The following is a 24,323-nucleotide window of genomic DNA, read 5'->3' as shown; positions in this document are numbered from 1 at the left end:
CCCCACATTCCGTGGTCCCCTGTGCACAGAGCTAGGAATAACCTAGTGTATGGTTTATCCCATCTCTCCACCCCTCCTATCCAAAAACATACTTTTTTTTTTTACTTTTTTTGATATTTTGGAATTTGATATGAGGATAGGTTTCATTGTTTTGTCTTCCATCAGCGTTTCTGGAGGAATCACCTAAATCAGAAACAAATTAGAGATGAAGCTGTGCAACAGGATGCTCTAGTGATAGCTAGTGCAGCCACTCTTCTCCAAGCTTCCTGGCGTGCTCACTTAGAGAGGCAACGATTCTTGGAGCTCCGGGCTGCAGTGATTGCCATTCAGCGGAGGTGGAGGGAATATTCTAGGCGGAGGCACTCGGCTGCTACCTACCTACAGGCAAGATGGAAAGGCCACAGAGAAAGTAAGAAGTATCACCTGTTAAGGAATAGGATTATTCTTTTGCAGTCAGCATGTAGAGGATTCAGAGCAAGACAAAGGTAATTTTTGTTGTTATAATTACTACTTGCTTCCCAAGTACTCTTTTTAACACTTGTCTAACATGTATTAGAATTGGCTTTCTGAATAATTTGTCTTCCTTAGACACTTGTCCTCCTGGCATTTTACCTACATTGTATATGGTCTATAATTACAGCTAAGTAAGTGTTTATTGAAATGAATTATATAGAAATCCTGAGTGGCCTAATTATTTATGATGGTCAAGAGTTAATCGTTACATTAGGTTGAATCTTTAGGATGAAAATAGGATTACTCAACATTTCTTACCTACAGAAACCTCTAGTTATATTTTTAAGCCTTCCTTTAAAATAAGGATAATACAAAAATGAGAGCTTTTGAGTTAATTTATCATTTGACTAGATGCCTACTTAAAAATAGTATTGCCTTACTGATTGTAGAGAGCTGAATAAATCTAACTTCAGTTCCTCTGTACCAAAACTAAGTAGCTTGGACTAGATGGATTCTTTAATGTTTGTTTGAAATTGACCTTCTTCTGTACTTAGTTGTAATGGAGGATTAGAAAGAGCCATGGCGGCCCGGAGAGCTAGCACAGCGGCATTTGCCTTGCAAGCAGCCGATCCAGGACCAAAGGTGGTTGGTTCGAATCCCGGTGTCCCATATGGTCCCCCGTGCCTGCCAGGAGCTATTTCTGAGCAGACAGCCAGGAGTAACCCCTGAGCACTACTGGGTGTGGCCCAAAAACTAAGAAAAAAAAAAGAAAGAGCCATGGCAACAGAATTCCCATTTGGATCAAAATCTTTTTTTTTTTTCTTTTTTAATTCAAATCCTTCATAACTTTTTCCTGCAAATTACTGTGTTAGGGAGTGAGAGTAGCAGCACAGCAATTGGAGTGCTTTCCTCAGACACAACCAACCTGAATTCCGTCCCTGACACCTCAGTTGATCGCCTGTGATCTTCCAGGAGTGATCCCTGAACATGGCCAGGAGTGGCCCCAAAGCAAACAAAAGAAAATAACAATTACTACACTGAATTTCTTAAATAATTTATATATATGAATATGCATTTTAGTGTATATGTGCCTCCTTAATGAGATTAAGATATTTTGAAGGCATGTGACATACTTTATAAATATATAAATTAAGCTAATTTATTTAATTGTTAATAATATACCGGGGCCGGAGAGATAGCACTGAGGTAAGGCGTTTGCCTTTCATTCAGGAGGTCATCAGTTCGAATCCCGGCGTCCCATATGGTCCCCCATACCTGCCAGGAGTAATTTCTGAGCCTGGAGCCAGGAATAATCCCTGAGTACTGCCGGGTGTGACCCAAAAACCACACACACACAAAAATAATAATAATAATAATATACCTAATTTTTTAACATTCAAAATTTGATTAGATAGAAAGAACTTTATTCTCAAGTTTAAGCCTCATTTGGAAGAGAGTAAAAATAAAAACATCTGCAGTAAAATAAAATAAATTGTTTAAACTAAAAAAATATAGTATATTTGGGGCAATGTGATAGTATAGAGGTCAGAGTGCTTGCTTCGCATGTGATCAAGCCCAGTTTGATGCCAAGAACAATTTGGTCCCTGGGTACCTTTAAGTGTAAGCACTATCTCAGCCAGGTGCTGTCCCCAAGATGGGATTGTAGGGTGCCATGCTAAGTAAAATGAGTCAGAAGGTAAAAGATGCATACCATCTTTATGTAATGCAGAGTATAAAGAAACAAAGAAAGGGATTAAATTATCACTACTGCAAAAAGTGGTGAGTGTAGTTAGGGCGGACCATGGTTCGATGTCCCGGCATCTCATATGGTTCCCCCCAAGCCTTTGGCGATTTCTGAGCGCATAGCCAGGAGTAACCCCTGAGCATCAAACAGGTGTGGCCCAAAACCCAGCCCCACCCCAAATAATTTAAAGTTGGGAAAGTGATGCCTCCCATCTTTTTTCTAAGGGTTGCTTTAGCCGTGGGTGTTTATTGTTCCAAATGAATTTCAGGAGTGTTTGATCCACTTCTTTGAAGATTTTCATGGGTATTCTTAGAGGGATTTCATTAAATATGTACAATGTTTTGGGGAGTATTGCCATTTTAATAATGTTAATTCTCCCAATTCATGAGCAGGGTACATGTCTTCATTTCCATTTTCGTGTGTCTTTACTTCTTGAAGCAGTTTTTTGTAATTTTCTTTGCTTCACCTCTTTTAGTTTAGATATTTGAGTTTCTGTAGCACTATTGTGAATGGGATTATTTTTTTACTATCATTTCTTTTCTATCATTATTTGTCACAAAGAAGGCCATTGATTTTTGTGTGTTAATTTTGTAGTTTGCCACTTTGTTCTATGAGTCTATTGTTTCTAGAAGTTTTTGGTAGAGTCTTTAGGGTTTTCTAAATGTAGTATCATGTCATCTGCAAACAAGAGAGCTTGACTTCTTCCTTTCGTTTTTGGATGTCCTTGATTTCTTTTTCTTGCCTAAAATTGCTATGGCAAGTGCTTCCAGTACTATGTTAAATAGGAGTAGTGAGAGGGGGCAGCCCTGTCTTCTTCTGGATTTTAGATTAAAGGGTTTTAGTTTGTCTCCATTACGTATAGTATTTGTAAGGGGCTTGTAGTAAATGGCCTTGACTATATTGAGAAAAGTTTCTTTCATTCCCATCTTGTTGAGAGTTTTTATCATGAATGGGCATTGGACCTTACTGAATGCTTTCTCTGCATATATTGATATGATCATATGTTTTTTATTATATTTGTTGATATGGTGTACTCTGTTGATTGATTCATGTATGTTAAATCATCCTTGCATTCTTGGAATGAACCTACTTGGTTGTAGTGTATGACCTTGATGAGGCATTGGATCTTATTTGCCAGAATTTTGTTGAGGATCTTTGCATCTGTATTTATCAGGGATGTTGGTATGTAGTTTTCTTTTCTTGCAACATCTCTGTCAGGTTTTGGTATCAGGATGATATTACCTTCATAAAAACTATTTGAGAGTGTTTCTGTTTCTTCAATTTCCTGGAAGAGCCTGAAGAGGATTGGTAGTAATTCCTCTTGAAAGTTTTGATAGAATTTGTTAATAAATTCATCTGGGCCTGGGCTTTTGTTTTTGGGAAGACTTTTGATGACCATTTTAATTTCCTCAGTTATGATGGGTCTGTTTAGATATGCTATCATCCTGATTCAACTGTGGGAGACTATAAAAGTCCAAGAATTTATCCATTTCTTCCAGGTTCCCATGTTTTGTATCATAGAGTTTTTCAGATTAGTCTCTGATTATTCTTTGAATATCTGTGGTATCTATATCGATAACCTGTTTTCATTTTTAATCCGGTTTATTAAGTTTCCCTTTCTTTGTGAGTTTTGCTAGTGGTTTATCAATCTTGTTTTTTTTTTTGTTTTGTTTTAAGAACTAACTTTTACTTTCATTGATCTTTCTGATTGCTTTGGGGATTTCCACTGCATTGATTTATGCTCTAGGCTTTGTTATTTCCTTCTGCCCACCTATTTTTGGTTCATTTTGTTAATCATTTTCTAATTTTATATGCTGTGTTACTAAGTTATTTATGTAGGCCTTGTCTTCCTTTTTGATGTGTGCTCTTAGTGTACTGCTTTTGTTGTGTCCCATAAATTTTGGTCATTTTTATCTTCATTTACATTAGATTCCAGGAATCTTTTGATTTCCTCTTTGATTTAATCTCTGACCCACTGGTTGTTCAGTAGTGAGCTGTTTACTTTCCAGCTGTTAACATTTTTCTTCTGTGTCCCTTTGTAGTTTACTTCTAATTTCAGTAATTGTGATCTGAGAAAGTAGTTTGTAGAATTTTATGGAGGTATGGTTTATGGACCAGCATGTAGTCTTATCCTGGAAAATGACCCATGTGCATTGGAGAAGAATGTATATCCAGTTTCCTGGGGATAGAGTGCCCTCTATCTACTAGTCCACTTTATTCCATTTCTCCTTCCAGAGCTATTATATTCTTTTTGGGTTTCAGCCTGTTGTTGACCTATCAGTGGGTGACAGGGCTTTGTTAAGGTCTTCCACTATTATTGTGTTCCTGTTGATGTCTTCTTTCAGATTTATCAACAAGTGTATTAAGTATTTTGCTGGTCCTTCATTGGATGCATATATGTTTAGGAGATTTTATTTTATGATATTTATTTTATGATGAAATGTCTAAATCTAAATTTTTTATCATCTGATACTAATTTGGCCACTCCAGCTTTTTTTTGTTTGTTTTTAAATATCTTTATTTAAGCAGCATGATTACAAACATGATTATAGTGGGTTTCAGTCATAAAAAGAACACCCCCCCCTTCACCAGTGCAATATTCCCATCACCAATGTCCCCAATCCCCCTGCTCCCCCACCCTACCCCCACCTGTATTCGAAATAAGCATTTTGCTTATTGTTGACAATGACATTGTCAACATAGTTGTCAGTGTAGTTATTTTCCTAACTGCACTCATCACTCTTTTGGTGAGTTTCATATTGTGTGCTGGTCCTTCCAGCCCTCATCTCTATTGTCTCTGGTGATTATTACAATAACATCTTTTATTTTTCTTTTTTAGTTTTTTGGTTTTGGTTTTTGGGCCACACCTGGTGATACTTAGGGGTTACTCCTGGCTGTTCACTCAGAAATTGTGCCTGGCTTGGGGACCATATGGGACACCAGGGGAACAAATTGTTGTCCATCCTAGGTGAGCCATGGACAAGGCAAATGCCCTACCTCTGTGCTACCACTCTGGCCCCTCACTTTAGCTTTTATAAGGGAGTTGTTTGCTTGAATGAATGTCTTCCAAGCCTTTGGTTTTGAGTCTATATTTGTTCTGAATATTAAGATGTGTTTCTTGTAGGTAGCAGAATGTTGGGTTCAGCTTTTTGATCCATTCTCTCTCTCTCTCTCTCTCTCTCTCTCTCTCTCTCTCTCTCTCTCTCTCTCTCTCTCTCTCACTTGTTTTGTTTTGTTTTTGGTCATACCAGTGGCACTTGGGTTTCTCCTGACTCTGCACTCAGAAATCACTCCTGGCAGGCTTGGGGGACCATATGGGATGCTTGGATTTGAACTGCCATCCCTCCTGGATTGGCTGTGTGCAAGGCAAACGACCTACCGCTGGCTATCAAACTGGCCCCGTGTCTCTCTCTCTCTCTCTCTCCCTCTCTCTCTCTCTCTCCCTCTCTCCCTCTCTCTCTCTCTCTCTCTCCCTCTCTCTCTCTCTCCCTCTCTCTCTCTCTCTCTCTCTCTCTCTCTCTCTCTCTCTCTCTCTCTCCCTCTCTCCTCTCCTCTCTCTCCCTCTCCCTCTCCCTTTCCCTCTCCCTCTCCCTCCCTCCCTCCCTCCATTTAGTTCATTGATGTTGAAAGAGAATGGTTAGGGGCCGGGCGGTGGCGCTAAAGGTAAGGTGCCTGCCTTGCCTACGCTAGCCTCGGACGGACCGCGGTTCGATCCCCCGGCGTCCCATATGGTCCCCCCAAGCCAGGAGCGACTTCTGAGCACATAGCCAGGAGTAACCCCTGAGCGTTACTGGGTGTGGCCCAAAAACCAAAAAAAAAGAAAGAGAATGGTTAAAGGATTTAGTGTAATCTTTGTGTAGAAGTTTGGTGTGTCTGTTGGTCTGTCTTGTCTTAAAGTAGACCTTTCAGTTTTTCTTTTAAGGCTGGTTTTGAGTCTAGTATTTCTGATCTATTATATACTATGTATACTTTCTTTAAAACTGAACATAGTCTGGCTGGGTGTAGTATTCTAGGTGAAGCATTCATTTCATTGAGTTTTGTCACTATGTCCCACCATTCCCTTCTAGCCTTGATGGTTTCTTGCGACACATCTGCTGTAAATATTAACAGCACTCCTTTGAATGTAATTTTACCCTTTTTGATCTTGCTGCTTTCAGTATTCTATCCCTATCTGTGGGATTAATCATAGTGATTAGGATGTGTCTTGGGGTGCTTTTCTTTGGGTCTCTTTTGGTTACTTGCAGTCTTTAGCGCTCAGACTTTCTCTGCAATGATATCCTTGATTATTGATTCTTCCTGGGGATTTTCTTCCTGAATCTCTGGGACTCCAATGATTCTTAGGTTATGTCTGTTGAGTTTATCAGACTTCTATTCACATTCTTTGAGTATTTTTTCCATTGTCTGATTGTTTGCTTTAAATCTCTTTTCCAATCTCTTGTGTTGTATGGAGTTGTTATGAATCTCTTCAGTTCACTGATTCAGTGTTCAGCTGCTGTTACTCTGTTGGAGAGGCGTTCTGCTGAGGTTTTTATTTCGCCTACCATGTTTTTTAGTCCTGTTATTTCAGTTTGGAGTTTTTTTCATTTCTATTTTTATATCCTCTTGATTCTTATTTGTGGTTTGTTCAGCTCAATCCATGCTTTCTTTGAATTCTCTGAGGATTCTTTATATTTCTTTTCTTTTTTTTTTTTTTTTTTTTTGGTTTTTGGGCCACACCCGGTGACGCTCAGGGGTTACTCCTGGCTATGCGCTCAGAAGTCGCTCCTGGCTTGGGGGACCATATGGGACGCCGGGGGATCGAACCGCGGTCCGTCTCCTAGGCTAGCGCAGGTAAGGCAGGCACCTTACCTCGAGCGCCACCGCCCGGCCCCCTATATTTCTTTTCTAAACTTCTTATCCGAGAGGCTAAATTTTGGGTGATCAGAGCTGCCATATTCATTCTCTGTGTGTAGTGTTGACCTGTGTTGTTTCTCCATTAACATACTTATGTGGTGTTTTCTACGTGTTGTTCTGGGGTTCATTGGCTAGGAGATGTGTGAGGCCGCAAAACAGAGTGGCCACACTCCTTTGGCTCCACCCTTCATGGCAAGAACAGCTTACCTTTGTTGACATGGCCTCAGGCTGTTTGTTCTAGGCTGGGTGCTTCATGACCACAGCATGTAGCAGAGCTGATGCAGTTCAAAATGGCTCTCTTTCTATAGTCTTATATAAAGAACATTGCAAAACATTTTCCTCTTAAAATCTCAATACTATTTTCTCAGAGTATTATTAATATTCTTTTTGTAATAATCAAGGGTTATCTAATCATTCTCTCCAATTTTTTAAAAATACAGATTTAAAGTTTTAAGAGAACAAAGAGTGAAAGAAATGAAACTAAATTTTGGATTGGAGACTACTGAGCCATCTGGACTTCTTGAAATTCAGGGTTCCAACCCTTCAGAATGGGAGGATTGCTCCTTTGACAACAGAGTAAAAGCTATAGAGGAATGTAAGTCTGTGATAGAGGGTCATCGCATTAAATATGAAAGTTCAGAGGACTTGAAGGAGTCCCCAAATAGCCACCATGAGAGAACTAGAAGCCAGAGTGGTATCAGCTTGCAGGATGATGTGATTGTAAGAGAAAGACCTATGTCCCTGGAGGATCTTCACCAGAAAAAAGTTGGTCGAGCCAAAAGAGAAAGTAGAAGAATGAGAGAACTAGAACAAGCTATTTTTAGCTTGGAACTGCAGAAAGTTCGTTCTCTTGGAGGTGTTTCTCCTTCAGATGAACGTAGGTGGTCTACAGAACTGATTTCTGAGGGCCCTCAGTCTCAACGTTGTACACCTGATAGTGAAAGCTCTCAAGGGAGTTTGGAACTTCTGACTTACGAAGAAAATCAAAAAAGCCAACCAGATGATGAGGGCTTACAGTCTCTGTCACCCAAGATACCAAGCAGCCCAAAATTTGATTCACAAGATAATACCCTTAGCACCTCAAGTGATACTAACTCTAAGGGGGCACCCTCTGACTCAGTTCCTTTGAAGAATGGATCTAGGAAGGAAAAACTTGTTAGTTCTTCTGAATCTATTACATGTAAGCCACATGTGAGAGACTCCTTTATTTCAAATAGTCTGCCTACTTTTTTTTATATCCCTCAACAAGATCTACTGAAAACCAGTTCCCAACTAGATACAAGCATTCAGAGAAACAAAGAAGAGGTACTTCCAACTCTTTCTTTGGATATCAATAGGGAAGGTAGAAAGTCTCACTTCTCCGGAGAAAATCTGATTGTTACTTCTTTGAAAACGGATTCTTCTAATACCGTGCTTAAGAAGTTAGAAAAGCTAAACACTGAGAAGGAAGAAAGGCAAAAGCAGTTACAGCAGCAGAATGAAAAAGAGATGATGGAACAGATTCGACAACAGACAGGCATTTTAGAAAAGGAACGTAAAGCTTTTCAGACAGTTGAAAAGCGAATTGGGGAAACTCTCCTGCCATCACCTTTTCATCAATCAAAGCAAAGAGTAGAGAGACCTTCCTCTCTCTTTATCCTAAATCCTGTAAATAAGGAAGAACCCAGTGTACTAAGGCCTTCATCAGTAACTGTAAAAGATGCAGCTCTTTTTCCGAAAGAGAGTCCCTCTTCTCACATGCCCCTGGAAGACCGACCTGTCACCCTGTTTTTTGAAAGAAAAGAAGGTTCCTGTCAATATAACACTAACAAAGAATCACAGAAGGCATATAAAATGTCTACTCAGCAGAATGTATCCTCTAAACGCTCTAATAATCGCGTTTCAAAAAGAGAACATTTTAAGTCATCTCAGTCTTACAGCCGCAAGTCTGATGACCCTTTCAGAAGTGAAACTACTAGGGCCATTTTCTTCACACCAAAAGATAATATGAATACTTCCCTGTAAGTAAATGTTATTTTTATGGACTTATATGAAAATTTTTATGGGGAATTATTATTAAGGGTCCCTAGATCTTTTCCAGTTACTTTTGAAGATACTACTCAAATTAATGATTTCTCTGTAAAAAAGAGTCCCTAGATATTGACCCTAGCCAGCCATCTAAAATTTGATATAATTATACCTCATAATTTTTTGACTAAGCACAAATAAAGAGTTTTCTGTTTTCCCTCATATTAAGTGAAAAATTACTGTGAAAGGCAGTAAGTGCTTATAATGCACTAAGTAGTCAGTAAGTGTTGGCTGTATTAAGGCAGTTTATAGTGTGCTATTGTCAGACTTAAAGTTAATGTTCTGGGGCCCAAGAAATAGCACAGCAGGTAGGACATTTGCCTTTGCAAGTGACCAATCTGGATTTGATACCCAGCATTCTATATGGTCCCCTAGCTCTACCTGGAGTGATTCCTGAGTGCAGAGCCAGTGGTAAACCCTGAGCATCATCAGATTTGGCCCCCAAAGTTAATGTTCCTTTTCATAACTTTTATTTCATCTGTGGTCTTCACTAAGTTGTTTATACTTATTTTTGTGTGTGTAGTTAAAGCACCTGACATAAAATTTACCACCTGGGGTCAAGAAGAGATAGCTCAAAGGACTGGTGTATATACTTTACATGCAGGAGCCCTGTGTTTGATCCACAATGACTACACGATGCTCTGAACACTAGTAATAACCCTTGACCATCACTAGATGTGCCCCCCAAATACTCCCAGAATTATTATCTTAACCATCTGTAACTGTAGTACAGTATTGTCGAATAGATGCAGACATCTGTAATTTTTCATTTTGCAAAAGAAACTTTCTTATCAAAAGACAGCTCTCATCTTACCCTTTCCCTCAAGCTCTGAGTGTACACCATCATTTATCCATAGCCGTGTTTTTGATTTTCTTGTAGATTTTTAAAAGTGTTGATCATCCTTGTGAATTATTCCTTTTAGCATTTTATCTAAGAGAAGTAATCTAAAATCTACTTGGTTTAACTTATTAAAATAAATGTTTCTGTGTATTGGGTGTGTGAAAGCTTAAGATAAACTTTATACTTCAAATCTGTCTTTAGTACTAGAAACATACTAGAAAGATGCTAATTTTATAGAGTCCAGTGTTGGCCATTCTAAATTATCTAGTTCAGTTTCAGCTTATTGAAGTCACTAGGACCATCATTAAATGATTTATTCAGAGTTACATATTTAGAGAAAAGCTGAGATTAAAACTTGAGTTTTATGATTAGAAATTAGCATTGGGTTTTACACTTAGGAAGTAACCTAGAGTGCTATTCTTTCTATAGCAGTGATAAATGCTAAGTGGTTTTCATCTGGTAAATGGTGGAGAATAAAAAAATTAATCAGGAGACTGGAGCTATAGCACAGTGAGCAGGTCATTTGCTTTGCATGTGGTTGACCTGGGTTTGATCCTTGGTATCCCATATGGTCCCCAAGAACCTGCTAGGAGTGATTTCTGAGCAAAGAGCCAGGAGTAACCCCTGAGTGCCACTGAGTGTATCCCAAAACCCAAAGACAGACAAATAGACAAATAAATCTTGTAGCAAGCAGAAAAGAGGGTACAGGAATGCCTTGTACATGTTGGCTGACCTGGGTTTGATCCTTGGCACACTTTATGGTTCTCTGAGCACAAAGAGCTGGATATGGCTCAAGAAAACATATCAAGGAAAAATGTAAAAAAAAAAAAAAAAGATATGTTTAAAAGCAGTATAGTTAAATACTATTCTTTTTTTCTTTGTAGATTAAATCAAAGTCCATAGGCAACAAATTTGATTTTTTAAGGGGGTGGGATTGTTAAGATTTGATTAAACACTTAATGGGGAGATCTTTGAGAAGCTTTTAGCTGGGCAAATTGCCATCAATTTAGATTTGATTAGGGATTATTTCATAGAATAGAGACAAGATAATCTCTTAAGAATCATTGGCCTGCCTCTGTAAAAAAATAACAGGAGTCTAGGGAGGTAGTACAGCCTTAAAGCTCATGCTTTTGCAGGTGACTGACAACCTTTCAACCTTATGGCTCCCTTATGGCCAGATATACCCTGAGCACCCCAGGTGAGTGGTCCTGGCACCACCAAATTTACTTCACAGACCTTCCTTTTTGCCCAGTTTGCTAAGGTCTGAGAATGGTCTTCTGACCATTCTGATCACCACTTGGGAATCTCTCCTCCAAATAATTTTTTTCATTTCTGAAAGATTTTAAATGGAAGCACAGTCTGTCAATTTTTACTCTTAGGGACTTGGGAGATAGCTCAAGTGGCAGAGCTTGTTTCTTGCATATGTGGCATTGCCTCTACTCTTCCAGGACCACTGGATGTGGCCCTGGATGACCCTTGAGCTCCTGGTACACCTCAAGTAAGCCCTGCTAGAAGAGGCCCTGAGATCCCTATAAAAAGTTAAACAATGAAACTATAAAACTAACAAAAGTCAATGAATACTTAGAACCCAGAATTATTTCTGAGGTAAGATTTGATTCTTAATGAATCTACATCTTGCAAAGGTAACAAGCAATATGTTTATAAATTTTAAGATTTGACAATTAATAGTAAATGGGATCACAAAATATAGTTTACAGATTTTCATTAGTCATTCATTTTCACATAGTTAATAAAGAGGAATCATTATGCTTATTTAAGTAAAATTAAAATGTTGAGTATATATCATCTATATGTCCTAAGGGCACACTTTTCCAGCTTGATAGCAGTATGTTATCCTGCCAGTGTTGATTTTATTCGTGGAATCCCAAGTTTTAAAATTAAAATAGATGCAAAGTTATGTGGATATTCCCAAAAGAAAATTTGCAGAGCCAAAGAGATCATACAGTGGGTGTGATCATACAGGGACACTTGTCTTTCACACAGCTGACCCAGATTTGACACCTACCACCCCATATGGTCCACTGAGCACAGAACTAGGAGTAAGCCCTGAACACCTGGGTATAAGCCCTAAGTGTCCTCCAAGCCCAAACTGGGGGGGAAAAAAAAAAAAAAAAACAGAAAATTTGTTAACCAATATCAAATTGGTATTTGATTCTTGACAACCTTTATGGACCTCTGAGACTATAAAGAGATCATCTAAATATGAAGATCACTTCAATATGAAGCAAAAAAATTAGGTCCTCATCAGTGGGTGACTACTTATCATGCATTTCATAATGGCTATAAAGTCAAATGCTGCTTCTAAGGTTAATTCTAAAAATTTTTGGGTATTTGACAGTTTACCATAATTGGCATTATATCCATTTCATTTCATTAGTGTTCTTAGATAACCTAATGGAATTTAGCAGGCACTATCAACTTTAGTAATCTGGTCATGTGTGTAAATTCTTCAACTCTTCCCTTCTTTCTTCTGATGTTGTTATGACTATTAACTAGAGGTTGCATACATGGTTAAGTACATATAGTGATGCTCCCATGTTATATTTGGAGGGGGTCTCTGGTCACATTGCTTACACCTTTTTTTTTTTTTTTTGTTTTGGGGCCACACCAGATTTTGCTTAGGGTTTATTTCTTGCTCTCTGTTCCAGAGGTCACTCCTCCCATATGCAGTACTAGAAGCCAAATCTTAGGATGGACCACCTGCAGGATAAGAGCCTTACCCCTTGTGTTCTCTCTAGATTTTCACATCTTTTCATTGTGATGATTGTTTGGGGTCATAATTCCTTTAGTTGTGATGAATATGATGCGACCGGAAATCACTTGTGCTATAGAGATTCCAGGTAGCAGAGTTGCCAGTCAAAAAGCAGAATTACCATTAAGATCTTATTCATCACATGTGGTGGCACCTGAGATTAATCTTGTGGCGTTAAACTTGTGATGCAGATGCTCTAAGCTTACCACTGAAATCTCCCCTATCATATAAATAATTGATAGTAGTATCTTCACATATTGCTTTGGAAATTGAATAAGATTTGATACTATTTGTAGGATGTGCTGGAATTCTTTGACTAGCTACAGTTCATGTTAATATATTCAGATTGCTGCCAAGAAATGTGTGGTCTGAATTCCCTTGTGTTTTTATCTTAAAGTTTAAGTAAAGAAGACTTAACCAGTGCAAATCCCCAACCTCATAAAATAAATGAACCAGCTTCGAAGCCTATGAAATTTTGTGGGCCAGGTCAAGGAGAGGTAGGTACTAAATATTGTTTATCTGTCTTTTTGAAATAGGGGTATACTATTCTAGAAATTACTATTCTTATAGGTAGAACACTTTAAGCTTGTTAAAATTAGGGAGGCATATTTTAGGCAGAGAATGGTGTCTAAAAATTAGATAATGTTTAGAAAAAAGAAATTGTTAAAAAAAAGAAGACAGTTTATACAAGAAATAATGACTTCTTCTGGCAGTGAAAGACGACATCATTGGCTAGGGAAAACTGACTTAGCTTTTATTCTTAGTTTTTGTCCGTAGTATTGTGTATGGGTTGCTTTGGTGATACTGGCCATTTACAGTGCACAGAGTTTGGTGGGGTGGAGGGATATCTCAAGAAATTGATGAGCTCTCTGATGCCTTTCATTGGCATCATGTCCAAAAACAAAACAAAACATTGTTGTGTTATTTGTTTTATCATTTGGTCAAGCAGGTTGCCAGACCGGCCCATAAAAAGAAAGCTCGAATGGCGCGGACGCGCTCCGATTTCTTGACTAGAGGTACTTTTGCCGATGGGGAGGGGGACACAGAGGAAGATGATTACGATGACATAATTGAGCCCCTACTCTCCCTTGACCAAGCCTCTCACTCTGAGATAGGACCTGCATCCAGCCTGGGTCAGGCCTCTCATAGTGACTCCGAAATGGTAATTTTACAGTAATTTAAAGATAATTAAGCAACAAATAAATCTAATGGGAGTAGTTTTTGCTAATCTAAAGCTAACCCTCACAGCTTCTTCCAATATAGTTGATTTGTACATGGGAAACCTCAGTGAACACAGCAACTCAAACTAAACCTTAATTTGGTAGGACTTAGATAAATAAAATTGGCAAAACTTTTAATTTTTTTTTTTTTTTTGGATGTGTGTCATACTGGAGATTGGAACCCAGAGTCTGAACACACGCATTACAAGTGCTCTACTACTGAGCTCCTTACTATATCTCTAGCTCTTAAATTAATCTTTAACTTTGTACCTATATAAGGATGTATTATGTTAGATATTAAAAGATCTAGAATAGAGACCCTCAAAGTATTTTTTAAAAGAGCTAAATTATAAACATTTTAACATCATAGTTTTTTGGCAACTAAACTCCCATAATATCTAGTCGAATCATTTGTAGAAAGTAAATAAAATGGGCATTGCTGTATTAGTAAAAAGCATTTACCCCCCCAAAGACAAAAACAAACAAACAAACAAACAGATTATGGGCTTTTTGCTGACCCCAAACTAGCAAAGCAGTAACTATTATCAGAATAATCCACTTAGCAGAAATGAGGTACTTTTTGTGTCCCTTTGTCTCACTTTTTTCTTACTTTTTTTTTTTTTTACTGATAGCATGAAATTTAAATTTAAAAAATGTTTTTATTTCTAAAACTATTTCCTTAGACCAAGCCGGCCAAGAAAAAGACACTATGCAATATGCATATTTATTTATATGTATATTTTTGGAGGTGTGCTTTTGTGGTACACTTTTTGCTTAGGAGTTATTCCTGGCAGAACATGGTCCTGGAGATAGAACTGAGATCAGGTATGTTCAGGGCAAATGATTATTCCTTGTACTATCTTGGGCCCTCTCTAATGTTCATTCTGATTAATCACAAATTATAGCATTGGCAGTAGCTTTACTATTTTGACTTTGAATATAATATTAGCCAAAGCTCATAGATAATTTGACAGGTTGGTATGTATTTATGAATAAAAATATTCTGGTTTTTTTTTGGTTTTGGGGGGCCCTATACCCAGCCATGCTCAGGGATTACTCCTGGCTCTGAACTCAGAAATTGCTCCTGGCAGGCTCGGGGAACCTTATAGGATGCCGGGAATTGAACCTGGACCTGTCCCAGGTCAGCTGTGTGCAAGGCAAACACCCTGCCACTGTGCTGTCTCTCTGGCCCCTCCAGGTCTAGTTTTTAAACGATTAATATTAATAATCTAAAAAAAAGGATAAGTAAGACTAAAAATAACCATAACAATACATGACCATTTCCCTAATTAAATAAATGAGACATTTCCCTCAGCCAAACTGTAGGATCATAAAGATGGAAAACAATCTGTTATGTTCACTTATATGTATATAATATAATTATGCTAAATACATTATATATAATCATCCAAAGCCCTCTCTTTAGTGTAGGGTAAATTTCTTTTGGAAGTATCCATATTTTTTGAATTGTAAATAATAAAACACTCATATGATTAATAAAGATGAAATTACGGGGCCGGGAAGGTGGCACTAGAGGTAAGGTGTCTGCCTTGCAAGCGCTAGCGTAGGACGGACCGCGGTTCGATCCCCCGGTGTCCCATATGGTCCCCCCAAGCCAGGAGCGATTTCTGAGCGCATAGCCAGGAGTAACCCCTGAGCGTCAAACGGGTGTGGCCCCCCCCCAAAATAAAGATGAAATCATACTAAAACAAAGTACTTTTAAAGAAAACGATTTAGGTATTTTTAATGTAATTAGGGATCATACTTAATCTTTAAGTGTTCACAGACTTTTTATTTGTGGAAAAACTTAGCATTTGTAAATGCTGTTTTGTTCCTGAGCGTTTCCTTTGTTACAAACTTTATTTCCTTTGGTGGTAGAATTCTTTCTCACTGGGAACTCCTTTTTGAGATGAACCAGGAATCTGGACTTTCGCTTGGAGCATTTAGCCCCTTTAAAGGGTTCTAGCTGTTAGCCTCTGCCTATGACTGTTCACCTGCTTCATAGCCACTGCATGCCGGAAGTTGTAGAGCACCTCTGTACAGTGTGTTAGTTACATCTTCAGCTTTCTCACTGTCTTTCTTTTTCATCACTAGCTATTTTAGGAGCAGGTGATGGTATTAGTCTCTGATGGACACTTGCATGAAGAAGCTTTGCTTTCTAGAACATGCTGAGAGATACTGGGGATGGATGGGGCAGGGGAGCAAGTTTTAAAAAGTGTGTTGTTTCTTAGTTTTGGAAATATGCCATGTTTTAATATCTGATATTGTGAAAATGGAAATTGTTTCAAAATGAAATTTACTGAATTTTCAGGATTGTAATGGTTTGATTTTTCTGGGCACTTGCATTTTGAAAAACTAGATAGTGATGCCATCACTGACATTTGCTAAGTATTATGTTCATTAAACCATGGAAGAAGCATTCTCACTTTGCCATTTATGGAAGATATGATGGTATAAAAGAAAAATATAAATTAATCACCTGAGGAGGTATTTGATAAACTTTACCTTTTGAGTAGGGAATAATCAGTTGCTATCTGCTATGAAGGAGTGGAGACAGAGTAATAGACAATTTATTCATCTTTCTTAATAGTTTTGGGATTTTTTAACTCCTTTTGAATGCCAGTTGAATATTAGTCTTCATATTTTATTCTCACTCAGCTCTCATTCTCACTGGGTTGTTTTTTCCCAAAAAGACATGTTCTGCTAAGTAATATTTTTGAAGTGACTTATAAATTTTTTGTCTAGTCTCCTGAATGGTAAGTAAAATAATTCGTTAAGTATAGTAGAATTATATATGTAATTTACTCTCTGTGTGCAGAGAAGATACTATCTATGAATTTAGTAGAAACTATAAATATAATTTTTCTATCATTCTCTTGGCTTAAGGTAATAAATCTCTATGAGCCTGTCTCTTTAAGAGCTCTCCAGAGGGGCCCAGAGTGATAGCACAGTTGGTAGGGCATTTGCCTTGCATGCGGCCAACCAGGTTTCAATCCCCAGAATCCCATAGGGTCCCCTGAGCCTGCCAGGAGTAATTCCTGAGCGTAGAGCCAGGAGTAACTCCTGAGTGCCCTGGATGTGGTCTGAAAACGGGAGGGGGGAGCTTTTCAGAATTTCAGTATTTTTTTTTTCACACCAGTATGGTAAACATTAAGTTTTATTTTCCCTCCATGTCACTTTTTATATACTTATTTTTATTTAGTATTCATAAGGGTATTGGTCCTTATTTTGGTGAACTTATTTTTGCTCACTCAAAAAAAGGATGCCAGAAAAACTTAATAAAGTAAGGCTGAGTTTTGATAGCCCATTTCAGTAAGGATAAGTTCACTTTGAATATGTGTGCCATAATAATTTCTCAGAGGAAGTTTTATAAATTTACATAGTCACAAAGACTTTTATATTGATATTCTAAGTTGGAAAACTAGTTGGTATTTAACAACATTTAGGACAATGTTTTGTTATGGGATATGTTAAAACTGTATATATTAAAGCTTTGCTCTTAAAATTTTTTCTTTTGCTATTTTAGAAAGATACAGTTGTTCATGGGCTAGTTGTTTTTGTGTATAACTTTTTAATACCCTTTATCAGATGCCAAACATTAAAAAATTTGTCTTGTTTAATGCTGGACCTTTTGTTGTTAATATTTTTTAGAATATTATATTCCAAAGACTTGCGGGACCATATGGGATGCTGAGGAATGAACCTGGGTTAACCAAGTACAATGATTTCAACCTACTACTATACTATCAATCCAGCCCCATTCTTTTATGATTTGTTAGGCTCACAGTTATTCTGAACATTGGAGACTAAGTGAAGTTCAGGTTCTGTCACTACCATTGTTACATAAAAGTGAATAATTATTTGGGGCCAGAGTGGTGGCGCAAGCAGTAAGTCATCTGCCTTGCCCGTGCTAACCTAGGGTAGAATGCAGTTCAATCCCCCCAGCGTTCCATATGGTCCCCCAAGCCTGGAGCAATTTCTGAGCACATAGCCAGGAGTAACCCCTAAGCGTCACCAGGTGTGACCCCCAAACCAAAAAAAAAATACCCGAATAATTATTTGATTGCAATAATCATTTTGTTATGTTTTCGAATCATTGTATTATATACCTTAAATGTTACACCTGTTTGGGGATTGAGGATCGGGAAGCAGCTGTGCTCAGGGTATATTTCTGACTTTGTGCTTAGGGATGACTCTTACTGGACTTGTAAACCATAGAGGGAACTAGGAATTAAACCTGAGTCAGCACATGCATGACAGGCACCTTATCCACTGTATTCTCTCTTGAACCCTGGACTTTTTATTCAGTGAAATTAGGAAGATTTGATTCTCTGACTTATTTTCTTAACTTTCTGTTTGATATTCTTTGTAAACCTTGAACTGGTAAGTTCTACTTAGCTTTTTCTTAGACCCAAATTCTCTTCAAATTGCTGTAAAAATTAATAGTTTCATGTGGTTCCTTTATTTTAATGCTTCTCAAAATAGTATGAATATATTTTGAAATTTTAAAAAAACGTTGTTTTTTAAATAGTTTGTAACTTTAATTTTAGTTATAATACCTTGGTAATACTTGGTTTTTAAATCTTTTTACATATGTAATTATTTCAGACATCACAACGATTTTCTTCAGTTGATGGAGAAACAAAGCTTCATAAGACTATGTCTCAAGGAGAAATTGCACAATTGTCAATAAGACAAAAGACTTCAGATCTAAGGTATAAAACATATGTAAGATGCAATGGGGTGTTGATGTATTCTTGCTATAATTAAACTACTGAACCTTGTTTTAAAAGGAAAATTGAAAAATAGCTGATTTAAAATAAAATTTATTTACTGTTACTTTTAATTTTTTTAATTCAATCATTATGAGATACACAGTTGATGATTGAGTTTCAGTCATAGTGTTCTAACACCCATCCATCCACCAGTATACACTTCCCACCACCAATGTCCTCAGTTTAAACACACACCCATATTCCCTACATCCTCTCTTAATGCAGATTCTTCTCTCTATTTCCTAAAGACTGCATAGTATGTGCATACATAGTATATAATTCTTTAGATGTACAATTGTTTCTTTATCCAGTCTATTCTCTGCCACTTCGGTTATTTTTCAGTTTTGGCTTTTGTAAATAGTGCTGCAATGAATGTAGGAGTGCAGAAAGCTTTTCTGCATTGCGTTTTGGAGCCACTAATTGCTGCATTGAATGAAAGCTCAGTGTCCAGTATTCTTGCTGTTTTTGATGTTAGTGTATTTTTGTATCTTCATGGTGAAGTACAAAGAGGTGTAAAATACATACCTACATAGTGTAGCGTGTCTAGCAGCCCCCTCCCCTAATCGTTGGACTTGCTCAGGCTTCCTAACCTGGGTGTGATAGTACTCCAATACTGCTCTGCATTGGTTTCTTCATTTATTGATTCTTCAACAAATACTTAATATTTGACAGATACACTATAGCTTAGATATAAATAATTAGCTTCACATTTGATGTGAGTTCCTTAATGTGAGCACTACTTGATGTGACCTCAAAACCAAAATAAAATTGTCTTTGGGCTTTCTATATAATCATAGAGGAAATACCTGAAGTTATTAGTATCAAAGGATTGCTATAAAATAGATCAGCCTGGGGCTGGAGCAATAGCATAGCAGTAGGGTGTTTGCTACACACTGCCAACCTCGGACAGACTTTGGTTCTATTCCTGGCATCCCATATGGTCCCTCTAGTCTGCCAGGAGCAACTTCTGAGAGCAAAGCCAGGAGTAACCCCTGAGTACTGCTGGGTGTGTCCCCAAAACAAAACAAAACAAAAGATCAGACAGATAACTTTAGAAAAGGAATGCTAGTAGTTATGGTAGTTCTCAGTGTAGTTATTTCTATAACTGCACTCACCACTCTTTGTGGTGAGCTTCATGAAGTGAGCTGGAAGTTCCAGCCCTCCTCTCATTGTCTCAGGATTATTGCAAAAATGACTTTTATTTTTCTTAAAACCCATAGATGAGTAACCATGTGAATAAATGAGGGAACTGGAAAGCCTGTCTAGAGTACAGGTGGGGGTGGGGTGGGATGGAGGGAGATTTGGGACATTGGTGGTGGGAATGTTGCACTGGTGAAGGGGGGGGGGGTTTCCTTACATGACTGAAACCTATTCACAATCATATTTGTAATCAAGATGCTTAAATAAAGATATTATAAAAAAAAAAGGAATGCTACCACAGTTTTTAAGCCCTATTAGTGCACACTAGAGCTTCCAAATAGCTTTTTTATTTTTTTTTTTAAGTTCTATTTTTAAATCCTTTTGGGGGATTGGTGTACCACACCTGGCAATACTTGGAACCTATCCCTGGCTCTGTGCTCAGTAGTATTGCTCTGAGGATCATATGATGCTGAGCATTGACCCAGCCCTCCCACAGGTAAAGCATATACTGAGCCCATTGATCTATCTCTTTGGCCCTACAATGCCATCCCCTTTGAATCATACTGTACTCATATTTGGAGAACATCTAATATGAAAGAAATTACAATAATACAACTTGGACGGAGTCAAAATAATGTGGGCAAAGAAAACTTATCATAGAGAATAACTGTAACCATCATCAGATCTTTATAAATATTAGCTGTATTTATAAAAATTATGAAAGAGAAAACTTTTGTTTGGTTGGTTGGTTTTTGGGTCACACCCAGCAGCACTCAGGGGTTACTCCTGGCTCTACACTCAGAAATATCTCCTGGCAGGCCCGGGGGACCATTGGGATGTCGGGATTTGAACCACCATCCTTCTGCAAGCAAGGCAAATGCCCTACCTCTATGCTATCTCTCCGGCCCCAAACAATTTTTTAATACAATATATATAGCATAGGTTCAGAGATTGCTTCAAGTTACTATCTCTCAATAGGGCCCTGAGTTAGATCACTGGTACAACATAGTTCTCTGAGTACTATTATATACAGTTAGGTGACCCCAGAACACCAGTAGTCTCACACACTGAATTCTCTGTTCCACATCTTTGGGAAGAGTGAGCCTAAGCCCTCCCTGCACCACTGATTGTGCATATATACATATCATAAGGGACACCTCAAATTACGTATTGGTTATATCATAAATTACTTACATATATAGCTATTAAAAAACTCAAGAGAAAGTTTGAACACATTTTAGAAAATTGCACAAGAAAAGAGATGGGAGGGATGAGAAAAAATAGGATTGAAGGAACTATTAAGGAAAAAGTAATAGAGGCACAGGAGAGAGTAGAGGTTAAGGTACTATTTATACAACTGGCTGTGGTTTGATCCCTGGCATCGCTTGATGTTTTATCCCCAGAACATCACTGAGTTCAGCCCTGGAGGCCCCCACATCATGGGAGTAGCTTTGGACACCCTTAAACACTATTGGGGTAGCCTCTGTAATCCTCAGCACCACATTCTCAGACCCTTGCATTAAAATCTCCACTGCCCAGGTTGCTCCATAATAGCTGTGAAAAAACCCCAAGTTTCTGAGCACTGCTTAGAAATATGCTCCCTGGGCCCAGATGGATAGCACAGCCTTGTGCTGTTTACCTTGCAAGCAGCCGATCCAGGACCAAAGGTGGTTGGTTCGAATCCCAGTGTCCCATATGGTCCCCCGCACCTGCCAGGAGCTATTTCTGAGCAGACAGCCAGGAGTAACCCCTGAGCACCGCCGGGTGTGGCCCAAAAACCAAAAACCAAAAAAAAAAAAAAAAAAAGAAATATGCTCCCCACCTGAAAATAAAAAAGTGGAGAGGAAATGAATTGTTAATATGGCTTGGGTAAACTACCCAAATCTGAAGGACATAAAGTTTCCTGCTTTTAAACATTCTGAGTGTTCAATATAATGGAAAAATAGACTTTTACTAAAAGTTTATTTTAAAGGACAAAATAAAATTGTATATGAATTATAATGATGTAAAATGGATATGCTTATAAACCCAAAGGAACAAAAGGAACCCAGAGGAAAATATTTTTTAGATTGATATGATATACATTATTTTTAGAGGTATTTTCTTTATTGTTAGCTAGAATTAGAACAGAAATGAAAAGATAGAAGTTTAGGAATCAGGAAATTTGTGTTGGAATTCTGTTTTCTCTGTTTTTAAACATTTTACATGGACCATATTATATCTGTATACAGAACAGGAAACTGTACCTTTCTGGTAAAGTTTAAATTAAAATGTGATGCTTTCCTAGGATTCCTGTTTAACAGAAAATGTTTTTACATAATAGTACATATAAATATTGTTACTGAAACATGGTGGTTTCATTTTTTACCTTTTTTTGTTTGTTTCAAGTAGACCACCGAGAGCTAAAATGAGATTCTGGGCCAAAGGGAAACAAGGGGAGAAGAAAACTACCAGAGCAAAATCTGATATTCAAACAGAGGTTTCAGCACTTTATTCTGGGTCTGATATGATCCCAGCTCATCAATATTCAGATGGTAAAAATGGGTTAAGGATGGGGATTGTCTATATAATTTGTTTTCTCTATTTAAAATTTGCTGTGCCTTTAATATTAATAATAACAGTCCTGTTGGTAGATATCAAAGAGATTAAACTAAGATAATTAAATCCTTTTTAAAAAGGTAATTGTAAAATTGCATTGTACTTACAATAGAAGTTCCAAGAAAACATAAGATAAAAGCAGGAAGTAAGCAGCAACTTCAGGAATGATTGTGAATCTTCGATTAACCTTTGTTTTTAGTTTAAAATTTAAGCATAATCCAATCAATAAGTGTGTATTATTAGTAATAAGATATCAGCAATTCTTGAGTATTTACTATATGCAAGGTTCTGTCTTTAGCATGATGCATTTGTTAAATCTTATAACACTTTTTCTAGGTTGGTATGATTGTTATTCCCAATTTATAGATGAAACTAAGGCACAGCAAAACTACTTCTATAGTATATACACATATAGTTATTAATGGAGATTTGAATTCAGGTAGTCTAGCTTCTGAGTCAAATCTCAGATTTGAATCCAAGTGGTCTAGCTTCTGAGTCAGTGTTCTTCACCATTGTGGTAGATGTTAAGTACCTTAGTCAATGTTGGGCATTTTAGGGCTGAAGAGTTAGTACAACAGATAGGACACTTGCTGTACCAGCATCACATAGAATCATTGAATGCAAAGACAGAAGTAAGCCCTGAGCACCACCTGGTGTGACCCCAATACAAACAAAAAAGGCTTAGCACTTTATAACAGTAGCTGTTACTTTAATTATGGATGTAATGATCACAAAACAATTCATAGTTTCATCTCTTATAAAATTGGCATTTCTATATGCCAAAGATTCCACCAATGCCAATTTTTATTTCATCAATACATTCTTCCCCAGCCTTTTTGCTCATGTATTATGAGAATTTTTTTTTTTTTTTGGTTTTTGGGCCACACCCTGTGACGCTCAGGGGTTACTCCTGGCTATGCGCTCAGAAGTTGCTCCTGGCTTCTTGGGGGACCATATGGGACGCCGGGGGATCGAACCGCGGTCCGTCCTAGGCTAGCGCAGGCAAGGCAGGAACTTTACCTCCAGCGCCACCGCCCGGCCCCGAGAATTTTTAATTATGTAAAGATGACAGCAGGGATATACCCGCATATAAAGTGGCTATATGGTACTAAATGAGTGAAATCACTACTAGTGAGTGAATTTATGTATTTAAGTATAAAGATACACTAGAAAGTTAACAAAGGATAAATAAATCCAGTTGCTATTGGTAAATGAAAACATATCTAGAACAAGATATACAAAGAGGAAAGATTATCAAGCCTCACTTTTAAGAAAGGAAGAGCCAGATTACAGGCACATGTGACCCTGTGTCAGTTGAAAAATGTTAGAAGTATAATTGGAACCATGTATTTTATATCTGTGGTTTTGCCCCTGTCATTTGGCCAACTGATAAGGATTAACTCAGTAGTTAGATATTACAGGTTTTGTCTAGAAAACTTTTAATTTTTCACCTTTTTTTATTGCTTGCCTATATAGATTTTTTTACTTTTCACACTTATACATTGTTCTGCTAATTCTCAAGATAAATTGTGAAATTTGCTTTTTGGTTAAAAGCATATATTATAAGCAAATTTATTGTTTCTTTTAGAAGAAAACTTATGTAAGAACTAATATTATAGATTGTAGCATTTGGTAGATATTTATTATATTACGATTTCATTTCTATACTGAAATAGTATTATAGATCTTTCAGTAATCATTATAGGGGATGGGGTGATTGCTCAAAAGTTTCTTGCTTTCAGACTGTAGGCCCCTTGCATCACTGGCCATATATGACCTACATAAATGTGGTAATGGTTAAATGTTTCTGTACAAATAA

General features: G+C 37.6%; 1 protein-coding gene across 1 annotated transcript in view; it reads left to right on the top strand.

The window, feature by feature from the left end:
- MYO9A (myosin IXA) overlaps window positions 1-24,323 on the top strand; it is a 246,893-nt gene that overhangs the window by 180,336 nt on the left and 42,234 nt on the right. Inside the window, exons 24-29 of the mRNA XM_049777567.1 lie at window positions 166-485; window positions 7,531-9,090; window positions 13,169-13,268; window positions 13,721-13,933; window positions 18,600-18,706; window positions 22,295-22,440. Of these exons, the coding sequence (XP_049633524.1) occupies window positions 166-485; window positions 7,531-9,090; window positions 13,169-13,268; window positions 13,721-13,933; window positions 18,600-18,706; window positions 22,295-22,440 (2,446 nt within the window). The remainder of the gene's footprint in view (window positions 1-165; window positions 486-7,530; window positions 9,091-13,168; window positions 13,269-13,720; window positions 13,934-18,599; window positions 18,707-22,294; window positions 22,441-24,323) is intronic.

This window comes from Suncus etruscus, chromosome 1 (assembly GCF_024139225.1).
Source record: "Suncus etruscus isolate mSunEtr1 chromosome 1, mSunEtr1.pri.cur, whole genome shotgun sequence".
NCBI classification, from domain to species: Eukaryota; Metazoa; Chordata; class Mammalia; order Eulipotyphla; family Soricidae; genus Suncus; species Suncus etruscus.
The sequence above is the reverse complement of the archived record's forward strand: the minus strand, read 5'-3'. Positions and strand labels throughout refer to the sequence as shown.